Source organism: Apodemus sylvaticus, chromosome 11, assembly GCF_947179515.1.
Source record: "Apodemus sylvaticus chromosome 11, mApoSyl1.1, whole genome shotgun sequence".
Taxonomy (NCBI): Eukaryota; Metazoa; Chordata; class Mammalia; order Rodentia; family Muridae; genus Apodemus; species Apodemus sylvaticus.
In genome coordinates, this window is record NC_067482.1 from 6,086,424 (window position 1) to 6,100,676 (window position 14,253).

At 47.3% G+C, this 14,253-nt stretch overlaps 1 protein-coding gene across 1 annotated transcript in view; it reads right to left on the reverse strand.

Moving 5' to 3' along the window:
* Positions 1–14,253, reverse strand: part of Aff1 (ALF transcription elongation factor 1) — a 101,362-nt gene that overhangs the window by 17,603 nt on the left and 69,506 nt on the right. Inside the window, exons 8-11 of the mRNA XM_052199176.1 lie at positions 9,928–9,982; positions 9,766–9,803; positions 7,406–7,559; positions 1,499–2,491 (exon numbers count right to left, since the gene is read on the reverse strand). Of these exons, the coding sequence (XP_052055136.1) occupies positions 1,499–2,491; positions 7,406–7,559; positions 9,766–9,803; positions 9,928–9,982 (1,240 nt within the window). The remainder of the gene's footprint in view (positions 1–1,498; positions 2,492–7,405; positions 7,560–9,765; positions 9,804–9,927; positions 9,983–14,253) is intronic.

Below are 14,253 nucleotides of genomic sequence, written 5' to 3' on the forward strand. Positions count from 1 at the left end.
GAAGCGAAATGAGCTTCTCTTGAGCCATACCTGGAGGCTCGGTTCCCGGAGAGCGGGCATTGATCTCAGATTGCGGAGGAGCTGCCCTAGACGCCCCCCACACACTCCACCCGTGGTGGCTCCCTGACAACTGAGCAGTTCTCCAACCAACAAGGAAGCATACCACAGACAGTATTTCCCTCCACTCCAGCAGAAAGCAGAAAAGCCAGTGATTAGCCCAGAGATTCATAAAGCAGCTCAGATGGGGTGACAGGAGTCCCCTGGAGTGGGTGTCCTGCTCAGGACAGGAGTCCCCTGGAGTGCGTGTCCTGCTCAGGCAGTAGCTGCAGGGACACCTACCCCTAAACAGGTCCACCACAAATCCTGATAACATTTTGTCACAGAGAGAAAAACAGACAGACAGATGGACGGGCACACACCATTCCATCTCATTCTGAAAGCTTTTGAAGTCTGTCTGGCATGTTGGTACAGGCTTTTAACTGGGAGGCAGGCGATCTCTGTTAGTTTGAGGTCAGCCTGGTCTACTGGAGGGAAGCATGTTCCAGGACAGCTCCACAGACAGACTCTGTCTCACCCCTAACCTCCCGGATAGAGTCTTCCTCCTTCTTGCAGCTCAGTAAGCACCTGATCTGTCCCACGCGCTTTGCCCACAGTAGATATGGTCACAGATGTTCTCAAGGTTCAAGCAATCAGGTGGAAAACCTCCGTTCTTGGCTCGCTAGAGCTGCGCTGTATCTTTAACCAGGTGGATAAACTATCTGGGCTTTAACACGACAGCAAGCCCCCTGATCTTCCCCATCACTCTCAACTCTCACTCCACTGTGGGGTAAGGACCTTTCCTATACTCAAGAGTGCTAAGTCCTACCCCTGGTCAGCAAGGCAGAGTTGGCCCTTGTGCGTTGTGTCCAGAGGGCCCTAGGGGAGTCTTTCCTCATCACAAGAGGGGGGGGGGGAATCCAGAGCTCAACAATGTAGACTAAAGAAGACACTGTCCGACCTGGCAGCAGGCCTAAGCAATAGGAAGCCAATCATGCAGGTTTCCCTTGAAAACACACTGTAAGTGACAGTACTCAGCATGGTACGCCTGCCCTAGCAGCTCCCTTTTCTCACTACCTCTCTCTCCCCAAGGGCCTTACACGACAAAGCACGCCATTGTGAGCGCAGTTCTTCAAAGGACTCGGAATACTATCTATCATGCTATTTCATGGAAGACCTCAAGTTTCAGGATAAAATCTAGCCAGAGAGGAAACCGTGGTATCTGCCTACGAACAAATGCACCAAAAGCAGGCTGTAGGGTGTGCAGAAAGAGGGCGTCTTCAGTGACTCAAGAGACCCTAACCAAGGGACAGCCTACAGGATGGGGAGGCGGATATGGGCCAAGAGGAACCCTGGAGAGGCAGCTCAGGCGGCAGTCTCCAGCCTCTTCCACAGCTCAAAGGCCATGGCCGTGCACTGCCAGCCTGTCAGAGCTCAGTGGCCACCACGTCTCTGCACTCACCTTTCTTTTCTTGGTGGCTCTGCCGGAGCTGTCACAGCTCCTCGTCTCTGTCTCCGGGTCCTGCTTCTTCCCTGCTGGCCGCTGCTTGTCTTCTGCTTTCCTAGGGCGGCTCCCCTTCCCCAGGGGCTGGGGGATCCTGGTGAGAAGGTCTAGGGTGATCTTCACCACCAAGCTTGTCGGTGGTGGGGAGTCCCTGAGCGGTGAGATCAACTTGGTGTCTCTCAGAGGCAACAGGAGCTTGTCTTTCCGGCCGTCCTCCTGGGCAATCACAGCCTGCCGGCAGCCACTAGTCCTGACACCGCTGCTGCCCCTGCCGCTGTGGGGTGGACCCTGGCTCTGAGTCAAGGCGACAAGGACAGGGTGCTCTGGGTTCTTGTCCCCAGCACTGTCCTTCGGAGGCTGAGGGCCTGAGAGGGCCTTGGAGGTGGCTATGGAACTCTTATGCTTCCTTTTCTCGCTGGGGGTGGGCGCAGGTGGCTGCGGCTTGGGCGCGGCTGCCTGAGGCACAGGCACAGGGACCTCGGGCTTTGGCTCCCGACCACCCACGGCACGTGGCCTGCCTTTCGTCTTCACCTTGGGTTTGTCTTTGGAAGTCTGCTCCTTTGAGGCATAGGGAAGGGGTCCTGCTTCACTCTCCACCTGCGAGCCGGCCTGAGGCTCTGCCTGGCTGGAGCCCTTGGCGGGTTTCCTGGGCTGTTTGCTGCCGACGGTCTGCCGTGCTGGGGGTTCCTGTTGAGCGGGGGATTTCGGACAGTTCCTCTTCCCAGGCTGGGGCCCCTCAGAGGGACCCCGGAGAGCTTTGCTGGAACTTTTCGGGGGAGGGTCTTTGGAATTGGGATGCTGCTGGTCACTGCTGCCCTCACCGCCACCCTTGCTTTCCTGGCGCCATCGTGGAGACTCTGTGCTCCCCCGGCCCTCCAGGGGCACTGACGGTTGATTGACTTTGGTCAACCAGTTGTCCAACTGCCATTTGTTTGTTGTCGGAGGTTCAGGCTAGAAGCAGAGACAGAAAAGTGTTAACCAACCTGGGTTGATGAACTGTGTTAGCAGCCTTAACTATACAGGGCTGTGCCCAGGACAAGAAGCCATGTTAGTAGTCTATATGGGACCATCCCCAGGACAAGTGGACATTCAGAGCCTGAAAATTTACTTCTATTCATCCCCTACAAATTACAAATCAGATTCAGCATTGCTTCTTAAAATAACCTTGAACAATTTTGCAATTGAGAACTTTGTAACTGGCAACTGCTAAGAGGCCACTGTGGTATGTCTTTTGTCCTGATGGTTGATTATGATACAATCGGAACAGAACGCACACACTTTGTCTTATAATAAGGAGACGAGGAAGAAAAACAATTATTTAACTGATAAGGCCCCTCTTGCAACATTTGATTTCTTTACACTTTCTTAAAAACACTAATTTATATGTGACAGGATTATCAATATAGGACAGACAGATCTGATTTTCAAACCTTACACAGTGAGACAGAGTGAAGTCACTCTAGCAGGGACTGCTCCCTCTATTCTTGAATCTTACCAAAGGCAGTGAGGTCTGAGGCTGCACTTGTCTCTAAGCACCGGAGAGGAGCCACAGCACAGAGACAGTATCCATTATTACCCTGATAATTGATAGGGCAGATCAACGGGTGTTCCTAAAACACCCTGGGACTCAAACTGATGTTGCTAACTGTTGAAGCATGCTATACCATGAGATATTCGGCCATTCTTTGCTTTTTATTTTTTTTAATATTTTAGTTTGTAATCTGTATTAGTCATTTAAATTTTTTTATTCTGGATTTTATACATTTATATAATGTATATTAATTATATTGGGTGTGGGTGTGGATCTGAGTGCAGATACCTAGTGAGATGCTAGAGCAGGTGCTACTCATCCTCGTGAGCAGCCTGGCACGGCTGCTGAAAACCCAAGTCGGGTCTTCTGCAAGACCAGAATACGCTCCTAAGCGTTGAGTTATTCTAATGAGGTATGTATCACATGGAAAGAGACCAACTTTGACTGGGTGAGTGATGATTACACTTCTCAGAAGATCCCAGACATCACAGACTTGCAGTTCCTCCCTCGCCCCAAGATCCACACCCTTCACACCGTTCCTCGGAGAAGTCTGGGATAGGACAACACCTGTGGCTACAGCTACAGCCTATCACTGGCAAGAATAGTTAAGTCATAGACATGGAGCACCAGGGAGCTAACCAGAAGATACTAGACATGAGATTTAAATCGATTAGATAGATCACGGGTAAGACTGGTCCAGTAGGTTGGACCTAGCAGAATTTTCTTTAGTGTGTTTTAACTTGCTGGGGAACAGACTAAGAACCTGGTGCCTTGTGGGCCAGCGCTCGGTCACTGAACTGTATGCTCAGCCTCTGGCCGAGGTTTTCAAAGGGAAGATGGCTGACAATTTTCCAAAGTAAAATACACCAAATAATCCAACTCTGCAAATCTATGCGATCCTGATATAAAACATATAGTGTGGATGCATTTTGGCCAGTCAGAGCTAGAGAGTGAAGTGATCTAGGCTTCCTGTGTTCATAATAGAGTAACACCCCAAAGAATGGTCAGAAGAAGGGTTCTTTTAGACTGAAAGGGGGCTGGCTTCCTCCTCTGGCGACTTATCTGTTGTCCAGCCTCCTGTATAGACCAACTCCTCCAAGTGCCCGTTTGAATTTCAGCAAGAGAGGGAGAAGATAAGTACTATAATGTGCAGAGCGTCTTATCACATGAAAACACACACACACACACACACATTCAATATTCTAAGACGGTGAGGTGGTTGTGAGTGTGGAATTCATAGCGCAGTATGGTGCTTCCTTGCCACGCAATCACCTATTTATAGATTCAAGGCTTTGCTAGCACAGTAGTTAAGCAATCTGATAAAATTGTAGGTAGAGCACCCTGAAACCAAACCCTTCCCACCATTCTTTGGGAAAGGCTGAGATAGGTCAACACCTAGATACAGCTACAGCCTATCACTGGCAAGCTGCTTAGAAGGTATTCAATGTGTGAACCCAAAGGAAAAGGCACTCCTGAAACTCTATCCCTAAACCAGAGTAACACTGAGATACATTTAGTGTGGAGTCCCTAAAGGAATGTCCTGGTTACAGAAATAGCACACAGTTACCTCCACTGTACTCCTGAATGTCCAGGAGGGGAGCCCTGCGTCCCACTTTCATGGTAAAGTTGTATGCCCAACAAGGAGAAAACAGAGACACAGCTCGTCCTCTGTACCCAAATGACATAGTTGCTTAAGGCTAGGAGTCATTCGGGTTAAAATGTTTGAATAAGAGATTTGGTTAAGGGCTGGAGAGATGGCTCAGCGGTTAAACGCACTGACTGCTCTTCCAGAGGTCCTGAGTTCAATTCCCAGCAACCATATGGTGGGTCACAGCCATCTGTAATGGGATCCGATGCCCTCTTCTAGTGTGTCTGAAGACAGCTACCCATGTAAATAAAATAAATAAAATCTTTTTTTAAAAAAAAGAGAGAGAGATTTAATGAAATCAGATTGGAATGTTCAAACAGAAGTGCGAGATTAGGATCAAAGCTTGGCTTTCCCCCTTTCTCCTCCTTTTCCTCAGGTATCCTCTGTCCTCTCAAAGCTGTAGCCTAGATCCTGAGGACTGGAGGTGGAGGCAAGGTGGGGAGTGCTCTGAATGTGTCTGAGTACTCCCTTAGTCCTCCTAACCTCTCAAGTAACAAATGCGTGTGTGTGTGTGTGTGTTTACAATGAATTATGGCTCAAGACATTAAAAAAATATTAAGGTATACATAATATACATGTACTTACACACATGTATATCATTGCACAACCCTGAGGACCTGAGCTGGGTGCCTGGGGCCCATGGAAAAGTGGATGTGTGCGCGCGCACACACACACACACACACCATGCTAATAAATAAGGCCTGACGATGCAAGCTTTTAATCCCAGCACTCGAGGCAGAGAGAGAGACAGATCCCTTTGAGCCTATTCCACAGAGTAAGTTCCTGACTGTCTACAGCCACATAGAGAGACCTTGACTCAAAAGCAATGAACTAATTAATTACTAATTGAAAATAGAGGTGGGTAAGAAAGTTAAAGCCAGTATGCAGTTGATTATATAACTCATGTAACCCTCAGCTAAAAGGGGAGACTTAGGAGATATTTATTCTAAAGGGGACAAAAACTAGTTAAATACCTAAGGGAAAATGAAAGTAAACTAAGACAAGATATTTCCAGGAGCGAGCCTCACTCGGCAGAGGCCCTGACCTCACAGAGACACAGTTTCTTCACCACAGTGATCTTAAAAAGCAACGAGAGGTCGGGATAGTTATTCTGCATCTAAGAAGTTCCAATCTACCCTGGTGAACTTTTGCTTGGTTGGGTTTTGGGGGTTAGGATATACTACCGAGCCCAGGCTGCCCTCTGGTCCACAGAGTCCCCGGGTTAGGCTTATAGGCATGTGCTAACAGGGTGAGCCTCATGCCAGTTACTCTTTGATCAATAAGACATACATTTATTTGTAATAAAGATAAGATTAAATTGTTTTCTATTTTTCTTCTTTGTCGTCTCGGTGGCAACAGGGACTGAGGCAAGGCCCTAAGAAGCGACAGGCCACCAATGGATACATTTCAATTACGCAGCCAAATGCGCTAAAGTTAATCCCACTGGGACGGGACTCCACTGGTTTATGGAACATTTTCTATGAGTAATCTCACAAGCATGTTTCTTACTAAAGATGAAACACAGAGTTAAGAACACAGTTTGGTGGCAGAGCACATGCTAAGCATGCCCTGCATTCATGTCCCAGGACCAAAAACAACAAAAACAAGACGAAAACACCCCACACAAAACGGTGTGACGTTCAGTGACTGTCATGAAACCGACCAATGTGGCACGTCCATCACCCTCCCTCCTCAGATCCAGAAGGACCACTCCCATATGGTCAGTGCCACCAGCCAGCAGAGCGAGCCACAGAGCTGCTTTCAAACTCTAATGAGGCTCCTCAAATGCAGTTAATGCTGCCCACACCTGTGAACTGTACAAACCTCAAAAGAGCAAAATCAAAGGAACTGCCTAGCACTGACTCTGAGTCAGGCTCAGTCACACCTAAGAGCACACCGAGAAGCATTTCCTCAGTCTCTGAGGCCCTTATCCCCACAGCCATCTCTCAGAGATGGACACAGAAAATGTAATGCTGTCTTATTAAAAAGCCCCATTTCCTGGCATTCAAATCTTAAATACGAAGGCAATGTTTTCTGCAAGGGCTGGCTAGCCTCATCCAGTTTAAACAACAACAACAACAACAACAAACCAACACCCTCCCTTTCCAGGAGCTCAGAGTTTGGTAGGGCTAAGTGGCAACCCTGTTACCTTTCCAGACAATTTCTGGAATAGGAGCACGTGGTGTGAATTCTCTAGGGAAATGTAGTCCCCGGGTTTCCGGTCTCACTGTTTGCTCATCTTTACAGTATTTCCAAACTGCAGGTGAGGACAGACTCAGCTGTCCCTACTCTACCCGGGCAGGACAAGCAGAACCAGAGTCCTCCAAGCAAGGCCCCTTGCCACCAATGAGCAACATGGCGTTTACTGCTTCAAAGACTGAACTGACATTGTTTCTCGCTCCCGTTACCTTCATTTCAACTACAGATTCCTAAATCTTCAAAGAGCTTTCACCAACACTGATCCAGTAACCCTCTTAACTAAAAACAAGTTTCCCTTTTCAAAAGAAAGCAGAGTGCAAACCCTCTCAGGAGAGGACCCTGTCAGGACAGCCTGTCTCCACTGCCCAGCACTTGCTGAGCAGTGGAAGTGTGCAGCGGGAAAGCATCCTTGACCGACGCCGGTCGGTCAGACGGCTCAGTGTCAGGCGCAGGGAGCTTGCACTGCGTTCTGGAGGGGACTTGATACCTCGGGAGCCTGGGTTTCCGGGGGCTCGTTCTCCTCGCTGTCGCTGGAACTGCTCTCACTCTCGGAGTCTGAGGAGCTGTCTGACTCGCTGCTCTCTGACTCTGTACTACTGGAATGTGCTGAGGCCACAGGCTCGGGAAGCGTCTGCGGAGCGCTGCAAAGCAACGGGAGGGTACCATTAGAGGATCACGCACTCAGGATTTCTTCCCCATCACTTCTGCCTATCCATCTGCTCCTAGACAGTAAAGGCATCGAGGCTGGCTTGTCATCCGGTGGACAGAGGCCACAGTGTTAGAATCATGGTCACTGGGTAATGGCAGGAGAGGAGCTTCTGGTAGTTCCCTCCTGAAAGATGCATGGAGCTACAAACAATACCTATGCCAGGTGCCTGATATCAAGGGCAGGGCCTAGACAGCCTGCTCGTTTCCTAAATAAAGTTTTATTAGCACTGCCTGCAACTGTCTTACATCGTGGTTGCTTTTATGCTGGGGTAATAGAGGTAAGCAGTTACAGCAGAGGCTTAAGTATCCCACAAAAGCGAAAATATTTACTATGTGGCTCATAAAGCTTACTATAGATAACTCAAAAGAAAAAGCATAAAGAAAAGCAAGTGTGCAACCCTCCCCCGTATCCGCTACATAGGATCTGACTACACAGCAACCAAAAGCTCCTGACAACAGACGGTGTTCACTGGCCGGTGACCTCAAAGCACCCAGTCACAGTTTCTGGTGGAATTATAGAACGGGTCATTCTTTATGACTACCTAGTTTTACAGGTAGACCATTAACTCTAGTCCAAGGAGAAGACATATGGACCGAGGCTAGACATACAGTTTCACCATATGTCATCTTAAAAGCTGCCTTGAATGGTGTAAGCTGAAATCTTTAACTTTCAATGTTTCCAAAACTACCTACAACAGTCACAAAATAAACCCTTATTAAATGGTGAATAATAATGTGATTAAAAAAAAATCACTGGCTGGCATGACTGTAGAACAAACACTATCGCAGGACCTCCCCCTCTGCACAGAACTCAGCCAGCACTGAGTCAGCTGTGAAGACAACTCTCCCTCCCTCCCAACTGATTCCTCACCTTGCTGTCACACTTGCCTCTCCCTTGGCTTTCATCTGTGACTAGTTTGTCATATTTTACTAGTCAACATGAGCCACTCGAAATTTTAACAAGATTGGATATAAATAGACAGGCTGGGTATGGGAGTCCGTGGGCTGTATAATTAATGTTTGCTTTAATTGAACCACGTCATCGCTCCTGAACTCACATTCTTCCTGGTGACTTTCTCTCTAAGTAGCTGACCACCTTGCAAGGCAGCAAAATAGCTTGGCTCTTTGGCTATTAGGGACAGGTATTTTCTACCTTAAATCAGTATAGCTAGTACCAGGGGGAAAATACCATAAAAATAGTTTTAAAAATTAGTTTCTGGGGCTGGAGAGATGATTCAGTGATTAAAAGCATTGTCTGCTCTTCCAAAGGTCCTGAGTTCAGTTCCCAGTAACCACATGGTGGCTCACAACCATCTGTAAAGGTATCTGATGCCCTCTTCAGGTGTGTCTGGAAACAGCTACAGTCTCCTCATATAAATAATAATAATAATAATAAAAACAATTAGTTTCTACTTCCCAAACACAGTACATTGCTTTTCTATTTGTAGGTGAAAGCAGTGGTCCCCCCCAACCAATGCCTCCCCCCCCAAAAAAAACAGCAGGAACACTGGGAACAAGTTCTGGAAGAATTCACTGTTACTGATTTTGAAGACTACCTTTTCTATTAGTTTCACAAATGCATGTGCGCCTTCGTCTGACTCTTCAGACACTGGCCACGCAAACACAAAGCCAATGGCCAACTGTGCTCAAAGCTTATTTAAGCTCCATAGCCCGTCTGGCCTCTAACTCTCTGCCTTCTTGCCTCAGTCTCCCCGGTTCAAGGATCACAGGTAAGCCTCATCACATCTGGTACAGCTGAGTGTGTCTGTCCATGTGTGTGTAAGCATGAGTGTGAACATGCACACGTGTACACAGGAATGCATGTGGAGGTCAGAAGTTGATATTTGGTGCTTTCTTCAACCAACCTCTGGTTTTGAGGCGGGGTCTCTCACGGACTAGGTCAGACAAGCTGGAACACCATGCAATCCACCTGACTCCCTTGCTGAGGGCTGAGTCCTTGCACTTAGAAGGCAAGCACTTTACCAACTCACTTGTCCAGCCCCACAGTTCAAAGGAATTTAACTTCCAAAACAACGTTCTCCCACTTCTACAGGGTTGGTGACCTCCCAGCTACAAAGCTCTGAATAAGACTTTATTCTCGTGGTTTGGAAGGAATGTGCAGAAATGTGCAGACGGTACCTTGGAGGTGGAGGTGGGGACGGAGGCTTCTCTGCAGCCTGGACATTCGCAGAACGGGTGAGAAGTTCAGGAAAGAACAGAAACACAGGTTAGGACAGCAGCTGGAATATGTCTGTCTGAAGCACTAGGGCATTCTCGGGCTTATCAGAACTCAACACTCACTTGCTCCACGTCGCTGTCTTCACTGTCGCTGAGCCGCAGGTCATCCTCGAGCATGCTGGGAGAAGCAACAGACAGTGGGGAATTTGAGAGAACTGATAACTTTTTTGGCATTGACATAGAATACGTGCCTAAAGATACTGAGGGGTATAGGCAGGGGTAAGCTGGAGGTTCACTTTGTTTGCTTGCTTAATTCAATTTTCTAGAAACTCAAGCTTTTCCATTTAACATTGAAATCAGATCAGCCAACCTCCTTACGATGCCAAAGTCCCAAATTCCACCTGTTTGGAACCCTACAGACAGCTTCTGGCAGGCATTTCTAATCTGCCCTATGACTATGACTCAACTCCTATCCAGGGAGTGCATCCACACGCACACAAACTGAGCAGACAAAGAGAAGACACAGACAGCAAATGGCCTTGAACGGCTCTCTTCCACTGTTTCTGAAAGAAGTAAAATAGGTGATTATCTAACCCATGTACTGATGCCGAATGGATGTGAGGTGTTTAAATAGCCCTAAGCAAGCTCAAAAACCTTCAAGAGAACAGACAAAAGTCCCCTTCGCTTTCGTTCAAAGGATGTTATTAATATTAAACACTTTTTCATGGACCCCACACCCCCCCAAAAAAATCATTTTCTTTTGGTCACTTGGATACAAATCAATGCTCAATGTTCCCATTAGTTTAATTAATAATGCAAATGGCCCTGTTGGGAGTATATTTCAATCTTACCACTACTAATTTTGTTAGGGTTAAAAGAAAAGTCAAGCCAGGCGGTGGTGGCACACGCCTGTAATCCCAGCACTCTGGGAGGCAGAGGCAGGCGGATTTCTGAGTTTGAGGCCAGCCTGGTCTACAGAGTGAGTTCCAGGACAACCAGGGCTACACAGAGAAACCCTGTCTCGAAAAACACCAAATCCAAAAAACAAAAAAAAAAACCAAAAAGCAAAAAGAAAGAAAGAAAGAGAGAGAGAGAGAGAGAGAGAGAGAGTGAGAGAGAGAGAGAAAGAAAGAAAGGAAGGAAGGAAGGAAGGAAGGAAGGAAGGAAGGAAGGAAGGAAGGTCAGTTCATTTCCTAAAATGTCTATGACTACACATTGCTAGGCACTCTAGCTTCTGACAAATTCTAACATCAAAATGTTTCTAAACTGCACATTTTCTCAAATCTCAGCACCCACCCTTCCATTCTCAAACATTTTCCAAAGTTCCACTGAATATCAAGGGCATCAACCACTGTCTTGCACATCTCTCTCCAACTTTACAAGGATAACTATCAGCAAAAGGGAAAAAAGTTGCAAGTAAAATGAAAAAAATATGTATATTACTTATGTTCTAGGAAAGAAAATTAAAATTTATTCCATAGATCTCAAATTACCTCCTCAGGAATTCTGAGCAGCAATTCTTACTGTAACTCCATGAAGGAGGAAGCCATGGTTCCTTCAGGAAACCCTGGCTTAAAACAAGATCACTGCTGACGAGATAAATTATGGAAACGGGCTTTTCACCAGTGACCCTGTGATGTGGTAATTCCGCCGAGGAGCTGTTCCACCAGCACATGTGCTAATAATCTCCCTGTGTATGTTTTCTAAAAAATGAAAACTGAAGCTGGACATGGTGCCTCGTGCCTTTGACCCCAGCATTCAGAACGACACAGAGGCAGGGGGATCTCTGAGGACGGTCAGGGCTAGACAGAGAAACCCTGTCTCAAAAAACCAAAACCAAATGCAACAAAACAAAGAAGGGAGAAAGGGGGGGCGAGAGAGAGAGAGAGAGAGAGAGAGAGAGAGAGAGAGAGAGAGAGAGAGAGAGAGAGAGAACGAACAAGAAAATTTTAGCTACTTATAAGTTGAAGATCTTGCTCAATGTTTACCAAGTAGAGACCAAATTCCTATTTTACCTAGGCTAGAAAACACAGCCCTGTCATGGGACCTGGCAGTTGGCCCATCAGAATGGTATGCAAAAAAAAAAAAAAAAGTCACTCAACAGGTTTGCTGCTGGGTTGGGTTGGCTAGGAGACACGGGGAGAGAGAAAAGGTATTATCTTTGGAGAAAAAGAAAATGACAAGGTATAACGCAATACAGGTTGGGGGAAGCTTGGAAAGTGGGTAAAGTGTATTCAGTATTAACCACCACGAAAATACCAGATAAAGACATACTAGTCTCCTAGTCACTGGGTTTCTTTTGCACAAAACTCATTTCTTAATTTTCTGCCCCACAAATGAGCCTATAATCCCACCACACTCCCAGTTGCCTCAGAGAATTAAAAATCCTTTATGTTTCCTCTACCTTGCTACTGAATAACACCTAACCTCTATGGATATGCTCTCCTAAGTCAAGTCCAGGCTCGCAGAAGTTCTGACCTCATCTGGAAATAGCAGGTACCATGAAAGTTCTACAGTCTCTCCCTCTGGAAGTTGTAGCAAGATGAGAAGACAATAAAACTTGTTTGCTGGTCCCGGTTCCAGAGTGGGGACAGTGCTCAGTGCAGGAGGGCTGCTGAAGGCGGCCTGAGGACCTCAGAGATACAAGTTTCTGACCTGGGTCTGAATGGCCCAGGCATGGATGCACACACCTTTAATCCGGCCACACCCTCTGCTGGAGACCCATGGGCCAATAATCTGGGCCATACCCTCTGTTGGAGACCTACAACCTTTAATCTGGGCTACACCCTCTGCTGGAGATATGTAAGGACATTGGAAGAAGGAAGATGCTCTCTCACTCTTCCTTGCCTGCTTGCCTCGTGGGACTGAGAAACTGCTAGATCCTTGGACCCCTAGATCCTTTGCTGCTGCTGGTCATTGTTGGGGAGTTGGACTATAGACTGTAAGTCATCGACAAATTCTCTAACTATATAAAGACTATCCATACGTTCTATGACTCTAGAGAACCCAAACTAATACAGAAGTTGGTTAAAAGTTAAAAGGTAAGAACTTCAGCCGGAAAGATCGAATGAGACCCATCACTTAGGAAAGACATTAGGGCCACTCATATACTCTGTGTTCCCCATGGTCTAAATCTGTGAGTACAATTTAATTGATCAAGAAATAAAAGTTGGCAGGGCGGTGATGGTACACGCCTTTAATCCCAGCACTTGGGAGACAGAGGCGGGCGGATTCTGAGTTCAAGGCCAGCCTGGTCTACAGAGTGAGTTCTCTCTCTCTCTCTCTCTCTCTCACACACACACACACACACACACACACACACACACACACAAAACAAAACAAAACAGAAATAAAAGTGAGCCAGGCCTAGTGTGGTGGTGTACACCTATAATTCCAGAACTCAGGAGGCTGAGGCAGGAGGATCTGAGCTCAAAGCCAGCCTGGTCTACAGAGAGAAATCCTCTCTAAAGTGTTGTGGGCCAGTGAAATGGTTCAGAGGGTAAAAGCAGGATGCCTGGAGTTGGACTCCCAGGTCCCACAGGGCGGAGAAAGGGAACCAAGTCCTGCTGGCTGTCTTCTAGCCATCACCATCCATGTACACAGAGGGAGGTTAACCTCTGCTACAAATTCCATGACAGTCTGGACTACATACAATTCTCAAAACAACCAATCAAAGAAACAATGAGTGGGTAACAGCCTACAACAGTGTGCTACTGGGAGGCAGGCGGCTAGAAGCAGTTTCACGTTTGTAATAACAAACCTGTATAATATCTATAGTTTAATTGACCTAAAAATCATAATCAGATCTTGCTCAAAGGGGAAAACTCATGAGTGCCATGATTTTTCGAAAGGCAGAACCTCCACAGTTGAAGAGAATGGAATTTGGGTACAAGAGAGAGGTTTTAAGAACACGGTCAGCTGTTAGCAGCCCCCTGTTGTTCCAAAAGAAATTCCTTCTCTGGCACCGCCTGTGAGGGGCCTGGTGCGTGAGCACGGAGGATGGGAATTTAGCACCCTCCAAGCGGGAGCTGAAATCTCTCAGATCCGGTCCTGCTCCCATCCATAAAACCTTGGTCAAGAAAACAGCGGCCCCAGGGGTGTGCGGGCCCTCCGTATCCCTGTGAATTCCTCTAAGGCAAAATCAAAGGCCTTCACTCCCGGCTTCATGCTCCTCAACCTAGAACAGGCAGGCACCCCTCAGGGCTGTGCTGCGGCTGGAGCTCAGGGAGGTGGCTCTTGATTAGCGGTCATGGGGCTATCCCTGGGTTCAATGCCCGGGAAAGAGATGGCCAAATCCAGAGTTTGGAAATATGGGGAGCAGAAAATGGAAGAGGGAAAGGGGGTGGGAGGAAGAGAATGAAAAACTAAGCAGGCTGAAGAACAGCAGCCCTGGGTGAGGGAGGGAGGGAGCAAAGGAGGGAGGGAGGGGAAATGGCCGCTTCTACAGAG